The sequence below is a fragment of the Aulostomus chinensis genome, chromosome 10, assembly GCF_037954235.1.
Source record: "Aulostomus chinensis isolate RoL2024-O1b breed Wild chromosome 10, RoL_Achi_v1.0, whole genome shotgun sequence".
In the NCBI taxonomy this organism is placed as follows: domain Eukaryota; kingdom Metazoa; phylum Chordata; class Actinopteri; order Syngnathiformes; family Aulostomidae; genus Aulostomus; species Aulostomus chinensis.
Genome location: NC_141329.1, coordinates 21,992,848 through 22,010,905, shown reverse-complemented (window position 1 = coordinate 22,010,905; position 18,058 = coordinate 21,992,848). Strand labels below are relative to the sequence as shown.

General features: G+C 40.5%; 1 protein-coding gene across 2 annotated transcripts in view; it reads right to left on the bottom strand.

Moving 5' to 3' along the window:
• Positions 1 to 12,986: 12,986 nt before the first annotated feature.
• Positions 12,987 to 18,058, bottom strand: part of cntn5 (contactin 5) — a 103,590-nt gene continuing 98,518 nt past the window's right edge. For both annotated transcript variants that reach the window (XM_086216450.1, XM_086216449.1), the window contains exons 20-25: positions 16,501 to 16,735; positions 16,307 to 16,416; positions 15,778 to 15,964; positions 15,555 to 15,667; positions 14,276 to 14,444; positions 12,987 to 13,864 (exon numbers count right to left, since the gene is read on the bottom strand). In XM_086216450.1, the coding sequence (XP_086072576.1) occupies positions 13,761 to 13,864; positions 14,276 to 14,444; positions 15,555 to 15,667; positions 15,778 to 15,964; positions 16,307 to 16,416; positions 16,501 to 16,735 (918 nt within the window). In that variant the 3' untranslated portion in view covers positions 12,987 to 13,760. The remainder of the gene's footprint in view (positions 13,865 to 14,275; positions 14,445 to 15,554; positions 15,668 to 15,777; positions 15,965 to 16,306; positions 16,417 to 16,500; positions 16,736 to 18,058) is intronic.

Below are 18,058 nucleotides of genomic sequence, written 5' to 3'. Positions count from 1 at the left end.
TTCACTCTTGATCACGGTAGCATCAAACTGGAAGAGTCATAGTTTGTTTGTTTTTACCTAAAATCAAAGTGCTGTGGCTTATTTGGCAGACGACCTCAATTACACCAGATGTTGGATTTTGGAAACTCCTTGATGTTTATGGGCATTTTTTAATCATCAGTCTCCATTAGCTTCACGCTAAATATACGTGATTGGCTCTTTCTGTGTTGCAGAGTCACAAAGAAGTAATACAGGAGGGGAAAAATGTCTCTGTGTGCTCAAAACCTACATGTGACTACATGAAAGGCAAATGACATTTTTGGGTGAAGTGTTGCTTTAAGGACATTTTCAAAGCTCTGGGGAAAAAAAAACAGAAAAAAAAACAATACAACCTGAGTTTATATCCACAAATATTTGTATTGGTACATTAGTTACATCAGTTTTTATCCAAGCAGACATAACTTTTGTAAATCAGGCGTAAACAGTGACAGTGGACCGGGCTATTTCACAGTGCTCTCCTAAAATTTTCCCATACTAAGACAAATAGGACCACATTTCATATTTCTCATTACAGTCTTCACTGTGCAGCAGATGTTGCATGAAAATGTCAAGTTACTCCTTTTCTGAAACGTCATGGTAGACATGGTGAAGTGAGCGTTCCAGCCCATGTCAGAGTGTGAGGTGAGGTCAAGACTAATGACTGTCTTGAGTGTCTATAAAGACAGCTTCAAAATTGTCATCCATCTCCTCAGCAGAATGTCCTTACACAAGCACAATCTTGGTAAATCAGCAACGGCAAGTGGAGACTGCAGTTGACAGAAGCTCAATAATCCAAGGTCAGGGCATTTAACAGACAAAGACAAAAGGCTTATCTAACCACTTTTTGTTTGCCTCACATCACCAGTAATGCCAGTCAAACCAAATGAGCGACAGCTTCCACTTTAAAGATTTATGCTAATCTAAAAGGTTGTTTAGCTCGCTAAGGCTGCAGTTGTTAGGGTTCATTAGCATAACGGGACAAAGGAAGCCCAAAAGAAACTGATAATTCACTAGTGATAATAGAATGACCACAAAGGCTTGAAATAACTTAAGTGTTCAACATTTCTCTGTTTACTTAAGATAAAGGCATCACAGTGACCACGCTATCTGTACCTCACTTAAGACTCATATTTTTTTGGGATCCTTCTCTTGAAAGTAAATATATCTTTAGCTTTGATGTGTCATGTGACATGCAGCTTTGGCAAAACATTCCTGCTGTTAAATGTAAGATGTAGTAGAGGAAATAGGACATCTGATATTCTGATGCTCAGGTGTGACAAATCCCTCTGTGAGTCAGACAGAAAACATCTGCAGATATTTAACAGGCTGCAACTGAGGGACGCAACACAAAGGATGAGTGACACAAAACAATTTTGTGTTACAAGTGGAAATTATTCCTCACCGTTTCTGGACATCCGAATATAGAGATAAATTTCTTTCACAACTAAACGAGAGCAAAACAGGGTTTCTCCTAATAGGTCCCATGGTTTTAAGGCATTAGATGTACTGTTTGTTAACTCATCTGCCAGTAAAAGCATACAAGCATGTTAAAAACGGGTGTGATTTTGGATGCTGATCTGAAGTGCTTCCAAAAGCACTTATCTAATTATTCCAAGGCTGCCTTTTATCATCCAATGAATCAAATTTAGTTGCTTCCTGTCACAGACAGATTCTGAAAATCTAGTGCGTTTATTTCTATCAGAATGAATTACTCTAATATACTCTTTGGTGGACTGGAAAAGGAAATTATTGCACATACTGCAGCTACAACATCATGTGTATCAGTTTGGATCTATACTGGTAGAAATGCATGTCACTGGAGGGGCATGGTGGTGGCCTTTTGAACGGCAATCATGAAACCCTTGGTTCACTTTGAACCCTTGCTGTTAGCCAAAAGCTACAATTATGGCCTCTCAAGGACCAATGTTGTAGTTCTGAGTTGACAAATGTAGCTTTGAGTGAGTATTTATCCAAAAAAAAAAAAAAGTACCTGTTTTTTGGCGGTGAAGGATTCAGTCTCGCTATTGTGATCAGTGAAGAACTACAAATGACTCAACTTTGAACTCTGGTATTGGGTTATATGAAAACAGGGATTTATTGTTAGACAGTGGTAGTGGCAGCATGGCAGGTGAGACACTGAGGAGACAGGTAGGCAAGGATGCTGACAATAGAATGTAAAACTGTAGAAGAATGTTCGTGGAAGAAAGGAGAAAAGGTCATTGAGGATCAAAACAACACAAGGAACTAAGTGAAGCTTATATAACAATCTGGCATTGAGAGGATCAGTAGGGGATGTCTGCTAATGAGACCTAATCAAGGGGAGGGTCTGGAAGCCACACCCACCACAAGAAGATACTGGGGACAACAGGGGACACATGGAAAAGAAATAGCACCAAAAAACAGAAGGGAAGAACACTCAAGGTCATGCCACAGCCTCTTAATGCATTAGAATACACAGCATGAATGTTAAATCAACAGGATTTAAACAGTGTGTTTAGTTGAAATGCTAAACAGGCTGATAAATCGTACTAGAAGTGTTTCTGCAAGTCCTTCAAGTTTGTTTTCAGTGTCCTGAGTGGAAAAAACCCTGTTTGATTCTACATTTACTTTTCAAGGTATACTTTTTTTAAATTGAAGTTTTATTTACGATAGAAGGTGATGGAAAAAAAAGATCAAATTCCTAATTCCCAGTCATATTTCCAGTTAAAAAAAAAAACACATTCAAATATAAAACTGTTGGGGCAATAACCATGTATCATTTCTATTCTTCCTACTATTCTTGAATTTCCGGTTAATATCAATACCGCCTTATTGTCTCTATGATATTAATGTCAAATTATTAGATTCTATTATTATTTAGATTTTATTTAATTCTTTTATTCATTTATTTTTTTCTCCCCTTTCCCCCCAGAAACCATGAAGTTATCCTTAACCCCTTCACCAGTCATTGGAGAAAAATGTATCTACCTTAATCTAATCTTATTTTAAAAGTTAACACTTGTACTCATGTATCCATGCCAACATGTTACATTTGTTGGAGTTTTAAGAGGAAAGCAGAAACAGGGCGATATTGAAAAAAAATTGCAGCACAGCTTGACAATCGTGTTAGTCTCCCGTGGTGCTCGGTGGATTGATGGTTGTTTCATGCGACAATGCCAGACGTATCAGTCAACTCAAAGGTCTGGAACCAGCCAAGTATCCTAAAAAAAGAATATGCAAAGATGCATCAGTCATTCGTTGCTTTATGTGCAGAATGACTGAGATGCATTGCAGTTTAATGCCAGAGATCAAGGCCTCATGCAGACTCCAGCAGGAGACCACTTAAGCTGCAGCTTACATGTGCAAACTGCCATTTCAGAAAGGCTGGAACTGAGGCCTACATGTCATTGTTTTAACAAATGCCCCAATCTGCTGGTTCTCGTGGTCTGCCATTATTGGAGTCACCACAAAGCTAGTTTTTGTGTGGAAATGCTAAACTGAGATTAGCTCCAACAGTCAAGCAGGCAACATGGAGCCTCAGAAGTGGGTTCAGTAATCACATATTTGCTCTGATGGCATGAAAAGCCCTGTAAGGAAACCACTTGAAACAAACCATACAGCTGCTCCAAAAGCAACCCAAAGGAAATCTTTGAAGATTATCCAGCAATTGCACAAGTTAAGACATCCAGAAGGATATTCGGAGAAGCAAGTTACATTGATTTTGTGCCAGGGAAGAACACAATAAACATATCAGTGACTATATTGATTTAAGCGGTTCTGTTTTTTAGGATAAGAAGCCATCTTGATTTTCAAGTACAGTATGATGATGAGGAGTCTCCCCCTCTGGAATCCCCCACATGGGCTGAAAACGCTGCATTGAATCTGCACTTTATTACACTCATCTATCAAGACTTAAGGTGCACGCAGGTCCCTGTGTCTTTTATTAAAAAAAAAATCCATTTCGCTACAGTATCAGATCATTTACAGTTTACATAATCATAAATCAATATCATGTGTGCTGTCATTTTTTTTTCTATACCTGTGGTAAGAATTATTGTTTTTTTTAATGGATTAATGGTCTCTGAACAACGTTCTTATCTTCTTATGTGCATGGCCATTTTCAAATGAAAGACATCTCATTTACAGTGAGGCACTTGCATGCTGTGATGTGTGAAGAGGATAGCTGCGAAAGCTCCAGCTATTATTTGATGATGTATTGTAATTCACTTTGTATGGGTATCTGCTTTGTTTTCAGATCTTTACTTTCTAGCTCCCTGTGGCTCTTGTTTTTTTTTTTTAATCTTGTATTTTTGCCTTCGCTTTGTCAAAACCATAAAGGAGCTGTCTGACTCACTGATTTGTCACAGAGATGTTAGTCAAGACGCCTTGTCAAACATCTGAGACCTTGATGTCCAGTCCACCTGAACAGACAGGACTGCCTTCTGGGGCTCATCCCCAGCTGCTGGTAATACATTTACTGAATGAATTTGGCTGCTGTTTTTCTTTGTACCGGAAAACGGCTGTACCATCCATGGAAATACAATCTGCATGTGACATACTGGTCTGACTGAGGGGTAAAGTGCAGCGCTCTTGAGAGCAATTTCCTCATTTGAGCTTGAAGTCAATAAGGTCAAACACAGGACATTAATCACCCGAGTTAAAAAAAGAGAAAGTCTCCAAATCTCAGTACAATGAGGTGGCTCTGTCTTCTGTCTATGAGTGTAAACTTAGATTTCCAGCCTACAGCTCATTAAATCTGAATTGAATTTCTTTTCAGTTGCCTGTGTTGCAGATCTGTATTCACCTCGGGTGATAAACCTCTTCTGGCTACCAATTAAGCGAAAACATTTACATGCACAGCCCAATTTAAATGCACCACCATCAGAGCAGACATGCTCAATCAGTCCCCCGTCTGTCTCATTCATCATGGTCTTACTTACATCTGCAGTCTCCTTGTGTATTGATTCTTGCAGCACATGTCTATACCTGTTTTCACTCAACTGCGTGGGAGGACATTAGCTTGACTGGAATGATATCTTGGGATGTTGTCGCATGTTTAATGCTGTGCAACTGTCATACACACAGCCGTAGTGATAGCACCTTGTGTAAGGCATGAGGGGTGAACGACTTAGGCCTTGAGCATATTGGCAGTCTGTATGGTATCGATGTCCGCATCGATTCTACAAGTATCATTGTTGTATCCTCCTTTAGATGTGGGTTGCCTGCAGGGCATTTGAATGGTGCACCGACATGACCTGCTGCTGCTAGTTTATAGCCTACTGTGAAAGATTCTTCTGGTCAAGGAGAAGAAAGTTCAGATTCAGTGTTGCAGACTTGTCAAGGGTTGACTCATTGAAAAGAAGAGAAAAGAAAAAAACACACTCTTTTTGTTTCCTTGTCCCGAATCTCTCTGGGCTTAAATTTTTGCTGCATCTTACATTCTTTTCTCTTTTACTATTCCACAAAATAAAGAAAAAAAATGGTGATACTGCTTTTAGCCATTTTGCTTCAAGATGCTGGAGTAACCTTCAAGCAGATCTGAGAGATGCAGGAAACAATAATAATGTTCTTAAACTTAAACCAAAAGCCGAGTCTCATTTCAGTTTGCTCTTTAACAACTGCACATTAATCTTGTTCAGTTTATATCATCCTGCCTTTGAGTTCTACATTAGAAGGGAAGTTTCTTATGTGTAACATTTATGAATTGATACATATGTGACGGTGGCTGAATGTTTAGTAACTTGCATCAGCTGGAAAGTATACAGGGAGATCTTTCAGAAAACCTGAAGATTTGTGTGGCGGGGAAAAGTGATGAGGTAAAGTTTCAGGTACCAACAGAAAAGTAAACTTTGGGGCAGAGGCAGACAAGCGTTAGACTCCAGACTGAAACATGGGATTACACAGTATCAACCAGTCAGGTCGTCAACAACACCATGTCAAGACGACTTGATCATTTCTGTGGTCATGTCATGTATGAAATTGTTGCAATGTCCTCAAAGGTAAGTAAAACAATCAGGTAATAACTTGAATAAAGTGGAAGTTGTGAAATGATCTCATAACAGACTTTTCTGTATTTGAACCACAATCGTGGTACACTTCACCTGAGTAAGAGCTCATTTGTTTGATTGTTTTAATAGATTGTTCATGCTAAAATTTTAAACTAGCATGAGAAAACACTTTGATCTGCTCTTTAGCCTTTAAGATAAAATATGATGCGCGTGCATATTCTCCTTTCTGGGGTTCTTCATATGACAATGCTTTACATCTTGTTCACGCTGGATGCCTGCAAGCGGTCAACAGTTTTCTTCTATGAGCAGATGCTTCCTTTGACCCATCTGTATCTTTTAAACTTGTATTTGGTCTATACTCTGTACGTTCCCTGCATTTTGTCAGATAATATTCTTTAATTTCATGCATCATGAAACATAAAAGTGCTTTAGTAAATTACTGAAAACACTGTTTTAGTGTCTGAGCATTTCAGTCGTGCACATTTTCCGATCTCTTTTGCCGTGGAGTCAGAAATGGGCAAATATGGGGTTTTCATAATCCAGCCAATTTAAACCCACAGAATTACAACAAAAAAGCAAGTTGGAGCTGAGGAGAGTGTGGCCTCTTTACTGTTTTATTACTTAGTTTCACTTTGAAGGAACCCTCAGATTGCTTCGACTGATCCAGGTTTTACTGTGGCCTGCCACCCAGGGAATCTTTAAATCAGGCAATATGTCAGCGCCATGAAAGGTTCGCTGCACCTGGCTTTATTGTAAAGTAGGCAATGAAGCTGTAAAAGGCCAAGCGATGAACTGGATGCTCCCTTGCACAGCTGGGCTCCAGACCCAAGGATAAACCCAGTATTTACCTTTCTCTCCTTCCTCCATGGAAATTGGATGGTGGCGACTGCAGCAAGGTCTTAGCGACAGGTCAGGACAGTTCAATCCGTGCAGACGAAAGTGCATTAAAGGAACTGATTAGACTTTGATCCATATGAATCTTAATGCAATGAATAAAACATTGGGTATTACCTTCAGATCCACTTGTTATTAAGGTCTTAAAAAACTGAATATACTAAAGACAAAGGAATAGTGACACTGGATTGATTCAATACAATTCATACAACAAAAACCTCTAAGAAAACCTCCCCACCTCTCAAGATCATGGGAGCGCTATCACAGAATGACAGTTTAATGCTCATTTTCAGGAGAAGGGTAACCTTTAAAAAAATGTAGATGGACTAGGGCCTTTTCTTTTCGTTTTATGATTGGTTTCCACCCGCTAGGGGACCTGCCACAGACCCATTTGGCTTGATTTTGCATTTAGAATTCTTGTTTTTATCACAGACTTTTCAGTTGGGAAGATTTGATGTTTTATTGTTGGGTGTTTCTTCTCTGTAGATTCTTCTTCCCCATGTTTTCCTTCTTATTTTATTTTGCACTCTCTTCCCTCTTGCGTTTGTTCACCTTACATCCTGTCTTTGTCTGTTTCCCATGTTTTTGCGCAATCAGCTGTGTCCATGTTCATTGTGTCGCATTCCTTCTCTGTCTGTTCCTGTTGTCCCACCTCTTTCTACATTTTTCTTTTGCCTTCTTGAAATACGCTGTGTTCCAGACAGACACCGGCATGCCACTCAAAGTCTGAGTTCCTTCTTGGAGAAAAAAAACAATTCTACCCCTACAGCATGGAGTATCCGTTTACTGATATCAAACAAAAACTTGACAGTGACAGAGTAAAACATATTCCCCATAAACACTGATATCAAGCATGTCAACGCTGTTATTCAATTAAAAGATGCTGGAAACAATACCAGATAGTTTCCTTCCTCTTCAGCCAAATTATTTGGGAAAATGTGAAACATTTATTGACTCATATAAATCATTTATGGACGTAGCTGGATGGGAACACAGAAGTGTTTTATGAAACACAGGCCAGAGGGTTCCTTTTTGTTGTTTTGCTGTCTTAACACTAGCCACACACACACAAAACTAGAAGTTTGTGTTGTTTGCCTGTTTTTTTTTATTTTTATTTTTTACATGCACCCAGAGCACCTGAAACGCTTTGATGTCAAAAGTCAGAAATTTCAACTAGGAAGTTCCCGGGTTCGAGTTGCAGCATCAGACACAAGGAGATATGACATTCTGTTGGTACACTACATTTCCCAGCATCCAGATTGGCAACTAATGTCAAAAATTTCCTGCGGACAGACTGACATCCGGGTGATACCCTGGGGAATTTAGCCTGACACAGAAACAGACTGAGAAATGAAGTCGTCAATAGCCTTTGCTCTACTTGGGGCTCATGTAACTGCTATAGTTCAAGAAGAGATCCCTTGTCCTTTGAGAAGAATGTTACCATGTTTAAGATGTGAATTCCCATCTAAGTGAGCTGTGCTGCTACTTTAGTGTGTTGCATATTCAGTTTCATATCCTGGACAGTCAGGAAATCTGCCTATTTGACAGTGGTTTGTTAAAAACATGCTAATGCTTACAAATTAAACCTGCACTCATTCTGGTGATTCTCAGCGCACGTGATGAAGCTTTTTGCTCTTTCCTCTTTCTGCCCCACCATCCATCTTCAAGCACTGCCCAGCTATGCTGGAGTAGCTAAACCTTACAGCCCCCTAAGCAACATTGTTCTGGCCACATGGTTATTCATCTCAGCATGTAGTGTTCACCCCATCCCCCATCAAAAAAAAAAAAAAGACAAAAAGAGGAGGTTTTAATGATTTTAGTGAAAGCCTCAAGGCCATTAGGCGGTCAGGTCATCGTCAAAACTTGTCTATGACTGCGAGATCTTGCAAGAATCTGAACTGACAAGCTAAGCAGTTAAGACTTACTATGAATGGACTTGCACTCCTGAGGTGTGTCTTGTCATCTGTATTGCCCTTCTTAATTCAACACGAGAGCCAGAACACGGAATGATCTCTCACTGACTTGTGTTAATCTCAAAACTGATTCATGGATTAGGTCGCATGTACAGTAGCATCCCGCGGACGACTGCTATCATCAGGTTCAAATGAAAAACATATCCTGAGGCTTTACCTCTGCTTCCAGAATCCTTTTGGTATCGGTGGCCCCTGCAGTCGGCAGTTCTCTGAAGTTTACAACACAGACTGTGAATGTAACGGGTGACTGATGAGATTATAAAGTCTTGGCAGACGTCCGTACTGAGCTGACTGCTTTGTCATTTGACCTTTAAATCTCCCTATGCAGCCCACCTTCTCCTATATACATTGCACCTAGATTATCTCCAGATTTACAGATCCATCTCCCTATATTTCCCCGCACAATGGGTTTGAAGAAAAGGAGCTCCAAATTGAATCCCCACTTTCTCAAATCTGCAAGGATTTGGCCAAACTCCAAGATGTGTATAAACAAATGGCCATTCCAGGGTGATTTATAGCTCCTGACAGGAATTACACCTGCAGGCCTAATTCCCTGAGATGTTGATTTCTTTAGAGTAGCTTGACGCACTGTTTTCTTTCCAATGAAAAAACATGTGACTGGGCAAGAATTAAACATTTCAACAAACTATTTTTATAATATCATGAAGTGAGATAATAGCACTGTACAGGGAACATCTCGAGAGCACAACACCGAAAATGCTACGAAATAATTGCGACCTTTTTGCAGTTTAAAGTTGTTACTTCTTGACTGTTAGATGACCGTTGATTCACTGCTACATTACATTTTATTTAATTACTATTATTATCTATGAAAGCAAAGATACATCAGTTACTAGATACAGTATTTCAGCACAATAGGATTATGGGAAGTTTGTGGCTGACAGGTGATTTAATCTTTTTTTTTTCCTTTTACTTCCATAATTCAACACCCGTGTTCGACAAGTAGATCTTTAGCTTGCTGCACACCAGAGATGAGATAGTGAAAATGTGTTTTATAGCACATTTATCATGCACATTACCAAAGTTATATAAGGTGAGCATAGATCTTTTTTGGATCTGTATTGGAAAACATTGGAAATACAAAAATAAAATAAAAAAAAAAAAGTTTAGACAGTTAGATACAGAAGCCAATCAAGACTGAGCGTCGTAGCTAAAATAAGACTTTTGCAAAGTCAAAAGCCAAACGCATTGAATAGAGGTCTCCTCAGTTTAGTCTGTCACACAGCTAATTTTAGAGGTCAGAAGACAACTTCTATTACTTCAATAATTACTGGACGGGTACAAATACAATGCCGGATGTTTACTCTCTGCAAAGCTGCTCCTTTAATCCCTTTGTTCACAGTCTTCCACAGAACACGCCGCGCTTCCCTAATTCTCATTCTCTGCCATCTCTGCTACTGGCGGGGAGGGGACTAAGAGGCTGAGAATCCAAACATTACAGAAACCTCAGACGGAGGAGACATCATCAGTTTGTCAGCCATAGTCTAGCATGTATGCGCCAATAACAGCATTCTGATTGCGACAGAATAACAGCAGCCAAGACATTATCTTGTCATATTTCATCACCGCAAACGGCTTCACATACAACCATAAGCATTTTAATAAGACTATAAAACTTTTAACGTGACGCACAATTGTTGGGAAACACTGAAAACAATTAAAGCTTACTGTGAAAAAAATGCAGACAAATTTAAATTGCTGAGAAATTAAATTTAAGATTGTTTTTAATTGATGAGCCAGCAAAGAAGAAAATTCCTATGAACCCACAGAAACTACAGCTAATGCTTCAATCTAAAGGAATATTTTTAATATTTCTTTCCAGTCCTTTTGTTCTTCTGTGGTTCCAAATTACATCTAAATCCCTGAAGGGACAAAAAAAAAAAAAAAAAAAATCCCATTATTACCTTTCTCACATTTTTCCCAAACTCAAAACATTTATCTTAAAAGAGAAAACTACAAACACCAACCTAAAATAGAACACAGAGAAAATGTGCATTTTGTCACATTACCATTTAACTCTTGTAGTTTGAGCCTCCCCTGTTCAAGGTAGAGCCGCTTTCCCAGGGCTCTACTCACCTGGCAATTTCAGTATGAGTGTTAAACTGTGACCTGCCTGAAAAGCAAAGTCACAACTAAACTCTCAATCACCGAACGAATCCGCCAACAACAATGCCACTGAGACAATTTAACACTTGACTCCGTAAGCTTCAGAAAGCTATAGGATATGTCAGAATGTATGAAGACAGAAGCACTATCAACTGTTATTTGCGTGACATCCTATTTGAAGGGTGCAGAGGAGTCGCTCTAGTTGTGAATCATGGTTTCGGTTTCAGGGGGAGTGCAGTTAGGATAAATAGAGAGGAGGCGCATTTAAAAATCAGGTTTCAAACCTGTCTTCTGTGCATACTGAAGTGTCAGTCTCTATTGTTGACATTGAAAATAAAAAGTATTCTTTTCAGCAGCGGAAAAATGTCCTTCACCGTGGAGTTCCAGTCAGTCTTCCAGCAAGCACCTTTACCCTGAAGTGCCCTCGTGGCAGGGATGTTGAATCCTTCAGCTTCAGGGTTGCCGTTAGATTAAATGTGCAGCTAAACCCATCAAGTAAGAGGTTTAATAAATTTCACTGTTCTGTAACTTCTTAATCCTCAGGCTTATCCTGATCTGACTCTTCACACTTCAAAAAACAGAAAGAATCATGGAAAAATGTGTTTTAAAAGATGTAAGGTTAACAGAGAGGCTGACAAATAGAATTTACGGGCTCACTGACAAAAAACAAATGATGTCGATGGAAATATCAACCTATCGCAGTGTCAGTTTCACAGAACGATGAAATAGATTTTTCTTGCAAAGGAAAAGTGTAGTTGCAGTGGTCAAAAATGATAAAAGCAGTGGATCCTCTCCAATCTGGTAATATATCTAAGAAATGTAAAATATAATATAACGCACAGATGTACAAGCGCACACACGTACACACAAGCATTGACATTAACCTGAGGGGAGTTCATGTTTTAATTGCTGACACTATAGCTTCTGGCTCCCTGAACCAAATGGGTCCCTTTGCAGGATACATAATCCATTATCATAAATCAGGTGCTTTAACACAGACAGGTGCTGCATGAATAATTAAAGGTCGATGCATTAGCACTTGTGTGGAGGTATGTGTTTGAGCCAACGTCATTGAACAGTCTAAAAGCACAACGAACCCCCTCCATCCACATAAAACCGCTTAATGCTTTGCACTACAGACGGAAATAGTGCACGAGTTAGAAAGAGTAGATCAAGCTCACCCGCCTCCTGTTCTGAATATAACCAAAAGAGGAGGAGTGTCCATGGGATAGACACAGCTCGGAGCAGTGTTTGTCCTCTGTTCTGCTGTGTGGTCTTATCTCCTGTGGTTGAGCCGGTACCCTTGTCTGAACCTGAGCGGGTGAGCCAGGTTACTCCGGCTCTGTAATGGAGAGTCCCGGGAGCAGCAGGCAGAGCAAGCGAAAGGTCTGCTCCAGCAAGCAGGCTTTAGGACTTCAGATCTTCATTCTAACATTAATTACACTTGAGGCAAATTCATTTGGGTTTCTGCCCAGTAAGAGATAACCTTTTACTGCAGACCAAGGCAAGAGAGAGGCCTGACAGCGAGGAGACACTCTTGATGCTGGCCTATTCAGCTCCACCGCGGTTCTTTTATCACAGAAAGTTTGGTAGCCTCTAATGGCACGCGTGTGGAATTTTATCAACCTGGACTTTACATAAAAAGAAGAGTGCTGAGCCGTCTCAGAGACCAGTGACATTTGTAGCACCTGCAATATTGAGCGATTAATATCCGCTGGACTGTAGTTCTTTGTCATTCTCTGCTGTGTCATTTATCAAGCAAACCAATACCACAAAGAAGAATTGCTGCTTCCAGCTCATCAAATGTGAGGCTTTGCTGCTTTTCTTACTTTTATTTGATTAAAATTTAAGTTTTGGATGTTTATTGGGACAAAACAAGACGTAACATCACGATATTTTGAAATAATTGTTAAGTCTAGCCCGGAACACCCTGACTACATTATTTTAAAAATGACAAACAACAAGCTTTTAAAAAATATACATCACATTTATTTGTACTGTCACCAGGAGTCCTTACAGAGTTGTCTTTGTCTACTGATGCGTTTGGGTACTACAGGTAAGCACCTCTTTCCAACTTCCATACATCCAATGGTCAACAAACTGTACCACCAACCGTTGCTTAATCGCTACCAAAAAACAGTTTGACATAGCTTACACACACCACTGTGTTGTTCTCTAAAGGTACCACAATGTACAAAAAGCAAGTCTGGAAATAGTAAGATTCTTGGTTCCATAAAAAAATGTTTTTTTTGTATTTTTTTTTCCTCTCCTCAACGTGTGATTAAGAAAACAATGCACTTATCTCTACTGAGCTTCTGCTGCATTGCTTGTTAGGCAGCCAAGGGGTAAATTGATGCAGATACGTAATGAAAAGAACAGGCCGGATGATCCCTGTATTACTTCCACGGCAGCTTTCGAGGAATTGTTCATGCTCTGCGGAGCTGTAGGAGCTGTCTGGAAGTGGTTAGACGCCAGTCGGTGAGAGGAACACATGATGTTCAAATAAATGATCAAACAAATCTTTCCTCACAATGTACACTACAGTACAACACTATCATGATGACGTACAGGGCCTTAAAAGAACAGGGAAGTAAAAAGGGTGCACTTTGAAGAGTCCCATGTTAACTGGATGACTCAATCCCCTTCGGCGGGCCTCGGGACCTCCAGGACGAATAAGGCCAAGGCAAGCAGGCAGTCAGAGGGAATAAGGGAGCGGGAGACTGGTGGCTCCCTCCATGAACATGACAATGGCACAGAGGCCTCACCAGGAAGCTGAAGGCACCAGAAGGACCACGAGCAGTGCTGTCCATGTTAGGCTCTGTGGCCAGCGGTGCACTGAGCACTGCTTGCTTTTAGCTCGAACACCTGAGAGAGAGAGAGAGAAAGGCAGACAGTCAGTGTTGATGAAACATGATAAACAAACAGCATTCATTGTTAATGTTGAATACATTTATTGAAGGATTCTGTGGGGGGGGGGGGGGTGGAAAATGCAAATGCAGTATCCCTGCAAATACGGCTGGTCAAGTCACATACACAACTGCATTTTTTCCTGTCGCTTGGAACTTAATTGGCTGTGTGAGAGTAGGAAGGTTTGTGTGGGCGAGGTAATTAAAAGAGTATTAGCTTAAGAAAACTTGGCTCACACATCAGTTGCAGTGACTCAATTAAGGGAGATAACACAAGATTGCTACATTAAGAAAACAGCCTGTGCAGCAAGATTAGATTTGGTGTGTGATGTAATGGAGTGTGTGACGATGTCTCAGGCTTCCAGCTTACCAGAGGAGGTGACGACTCGAACTTGGGAACTGACCGCTCCCTCTCCCCCTTCGCTGAGGGCGCGTACCTCAATGACATATGTGCCTCCCTCCGGCAGGGCGAGCATGGTGGACGGGTTGATGGTTCTTGTCACCTGGTTGTGGCCTCTGCCCTCCTGTTTGAGTAAAACCTGCACAACATGACCATTTGGTTAACACTTCAGAAATAGTTTTAGCGATATTAAAAACAGCATTATTAGTCGTTGCAAGTTCAAACTAGTCTTGTTGCAAGCCTCTGATGTCCACTTGGCTTAATTTAAACCTGAACTTAAGCAAAAAAAAAAAAAAAAGTCAGACAGGCACATACAGAAGCTGAACCACGTTAGCTTTCAAACTAATAAAATAATGTTTGTGCAGCCACACCTCCAAGTGAGCCAACCCACGTCTGGAGTGATTTGTGGTTGCAAAAATATCTAGTTCTTTAAAAAAAAATTACAAGTATGAAAGAATGATATGGTTTTCCCCGTCTGAAACCTCCCCCATATTTGAATATTTGTATAGGCCACCTGGACCATGTTTCCCCATGTTTTAGGGTTTAAATGATTGATGGACTACAATGATGTGGTCCAGTGGCAGTGAAGAACTGCAACATATAATTTGTTTTCAAAGTCATGGAAGGATATTTAGCTAATGGATGTTGATGTGGACGAAGTTGAGAGGGGGTGAGAGCTCAGGGAAACGGGTGGTGTTGCTGTGGGTGCTATGATCGATGCCCACTGAGGAAGAACGTCGGTGTTAGAGTGAGACTGTTATTATATTGATGATCTGCATGAGACCAGCAGTGACGAGTGCTTGATGCTCCACAACACCGTGTGACCGCGTGAGTGGATTTTACCCCACCAGTTTGATTGAGTGATGTTTTCATGTGCCTTACACCCAAAACACTCCGGCAGATGAGTACTTTTACCTCCTTCATCCCTGACAGGCTTTATTGCATGCCGGCAGTCTGTTTTGAGGATTTTTCCAGGTAGAACCAAAGCAGGATACTCCTGCTGTTTACATAGCCAATACAATTCCACAGCTTCACTGTGTGCATATTGACTTCAGAATCACAGAAACACATTGATTTGATTGACTTATTCTAATGCGTAATGGAAAAAAAAAAGATAAGCGCAGGTGGTCAGGAGCAGCTTGAGCTGATTATATTGGAAGCTCACAGCTACAACAACCACGTCTCATTGGATTTCACCTGTTTATGTTATGAAATACAACGATATAAACTTTATAGGAATTGTTATTACCATGTACCCGATGACATCAGATTCGTTGTCTTTTGCCTTCACTGGGTCCCAACTTAAAGACACGTTGTTGCCCTCTTGAATCCACATGAGGTTGGTCGGAGGCTGTGCAGGAGCTATAGAGAAAACAAAGTAGTCCTTTAAGAAGGAGTAGAAAGCAACTAGGTAAATTACTGCACTTTTCACTAAAGGATTTAAAGGGAATTAGTGTCAGCGCTATACTCACGGGCTTTCCTGGTCTTAGCTGTGACAGCTGCATTAGCAGGACCCTGGCCAATGCTATTGAAGCCTCTTACTGTGATGAGATACTGAGTGTTGCTTTCTAGTCCTGTTAGCACCATGAAGGTTTCATTCTTCACAGTTTTTTGTTTTTTTCCTGTTTCTTCCTGTTCCGTGTCCCTCCAGAAGCTGACCTGTTAACAGAAGTGAATGAATGCCTTCCAGGTTGGTGCAAAATTAGGGCTGCACAATGAATCACAAAGTGACCTATTGCAGTTTTCACATAGCAGACAGCTACTGGTCCTACAAGAGATGTTCTGCCTACACAAAATTTTCTTAAGACTTGAGAAAACACTGTTCTTGATACAGATCCCCATAAAAACGACACTATTGTTTTGCAGGGATTTCCACTGGAAATAATGATGTAAAAGGGAACATGCCCTCTAACAACCAAAATCCTTTTGCGCACTCGCAATTAGATCTTTTTTCAAAATCTTGCAGGCGTAACAGAAATGTAAGCACAGATTCTGACAAACCTCATATCCTCGTGGTTTTCCAGGACCAGGACTGGACCCTTTCCAAGTGACCCTTATTTCTGATGAAGAGATGCTGTGAGCTTTCACATCATATGGCGCCTCTCTCGGCTCTGTGAATACACAAGAGAGTGACCGGCTTAGAAGAAAGCTATTCATTACTTTTTAAATCTATACAAACATAATTAAGAACTCACCCCCCTCAGCAGAGTGGATGACAACAACCTTGCTGAAAGGCCCATCTCCCTTATTGTTGTAAACTCCAACTTTCACCTCAAAAGGCGTCAAGGGAGGGAAGGTCTCGTCCCTGTACTTGTACGTGGTGGAGTCCGCTGAAGTCACCATCTTCTCTTTCCAGCCTCTGGTACCATTGGCACGAAATGCAACAATATACCCAAACCCCTCACCATTCTGGAACTCCTCTGATACGGGCTGAAAATAACACAGAAAAGGAAACCATCACCCAAGAGTGTCTTTGACTGAGATTAAGTGGTTTACAAGTACTACAGCTTTGCAACTGAAGTGGTATTACTTGCAAATTTTCTCATTTGAACTACTTCAGAGCAAGCTACCCAAACAGGACTTATTCCTCTGGGGTAGTCCTGTATGACCCAATTTCAATTTCCTATCCATTTACGGTAATTGTCTACCAGTGTTAATAAAGATGCCGTCTTGAGTAATGGAAACAAATAATGCCTGTCTCTGTTGTTTCCATTATGTAGCTATTTATTTTTCCATGTCTGACAGGAGGATGTTTGTGGTTTTGTGAGCTGGCTTCCACGCTCATCTTTGTTTTTCCTGACATGCTGGAACTGTCTTCCACAGCTGCTCCACATTTAATCAAATCAAAAGACCAATTTATTAAATAAGCTAGAATTTAATTAAAAAAATTAGATGCATGGATTCAATCTTTAGCTAAATTTAATAAATTGAAAACACCTGCAGAACTGCTTTTGGCAACTAGTCCTGCTCATGCTGTAATGTGTTTATTTGCACAAGCGTCAAAGTAATATTGTCCCCTGAAGGCATCACCCAAATTAGCCATCTTGTCTACAGTGGGAATGGTGGTGGATGGAGATGTCGTTCACATTTCATTAAGCAATGACCAATCACCATGACTGCCTAATTATAGGCGTGATCAGTGAAAATGAATTAGCTTCCATCAAAGTTATTATTGGTGCTTGGTGAGACTTTTCAAGCAATGCAAAGGACTGCGGGTCTTTATAAAACAGCGAGAACAAATGAGGTTATTAAGTTTAGAAAGAAAAAGATTTGGGAATTGAGTTGAGTTTGAGCAGAATGTGAGGGAGCTGAAGTAGCTCAGGTAAGTCTTTTGGATGAAATGGTCGGGCCTGCTGGGCTCAGTGATGGTGACTGTGGGGGCATCACTAATGGTCCTCGCAGTTGTTCCCACAGAAAAAAGCAGTCTCTTACGGTCGGGTCTAATGAGACGCCTGAATGAAGCTGTGGACTGTTTAGTCATTCATCCTGCTTAATAACCCTACCCACCGTGACCGTACCGTCTGACAACTCTCCACAGATGATTGCAGAGGCAGAACAGCTCACATGCCTCTACTGCCAGAAAAGGGCTTCGTCTCTTCTAATATCCATCTCCATTGATCACTGACGGAGTCCTGATTTATTTCCAAAAGCATTTAGTAGAAACGGGAAGAAATAGGGCAGAACTAAAACGACATCAAATACCAAGTTCCAAAAGCAGAACACAGAATCTAAGAGGAGCATGTTCTGTGATAC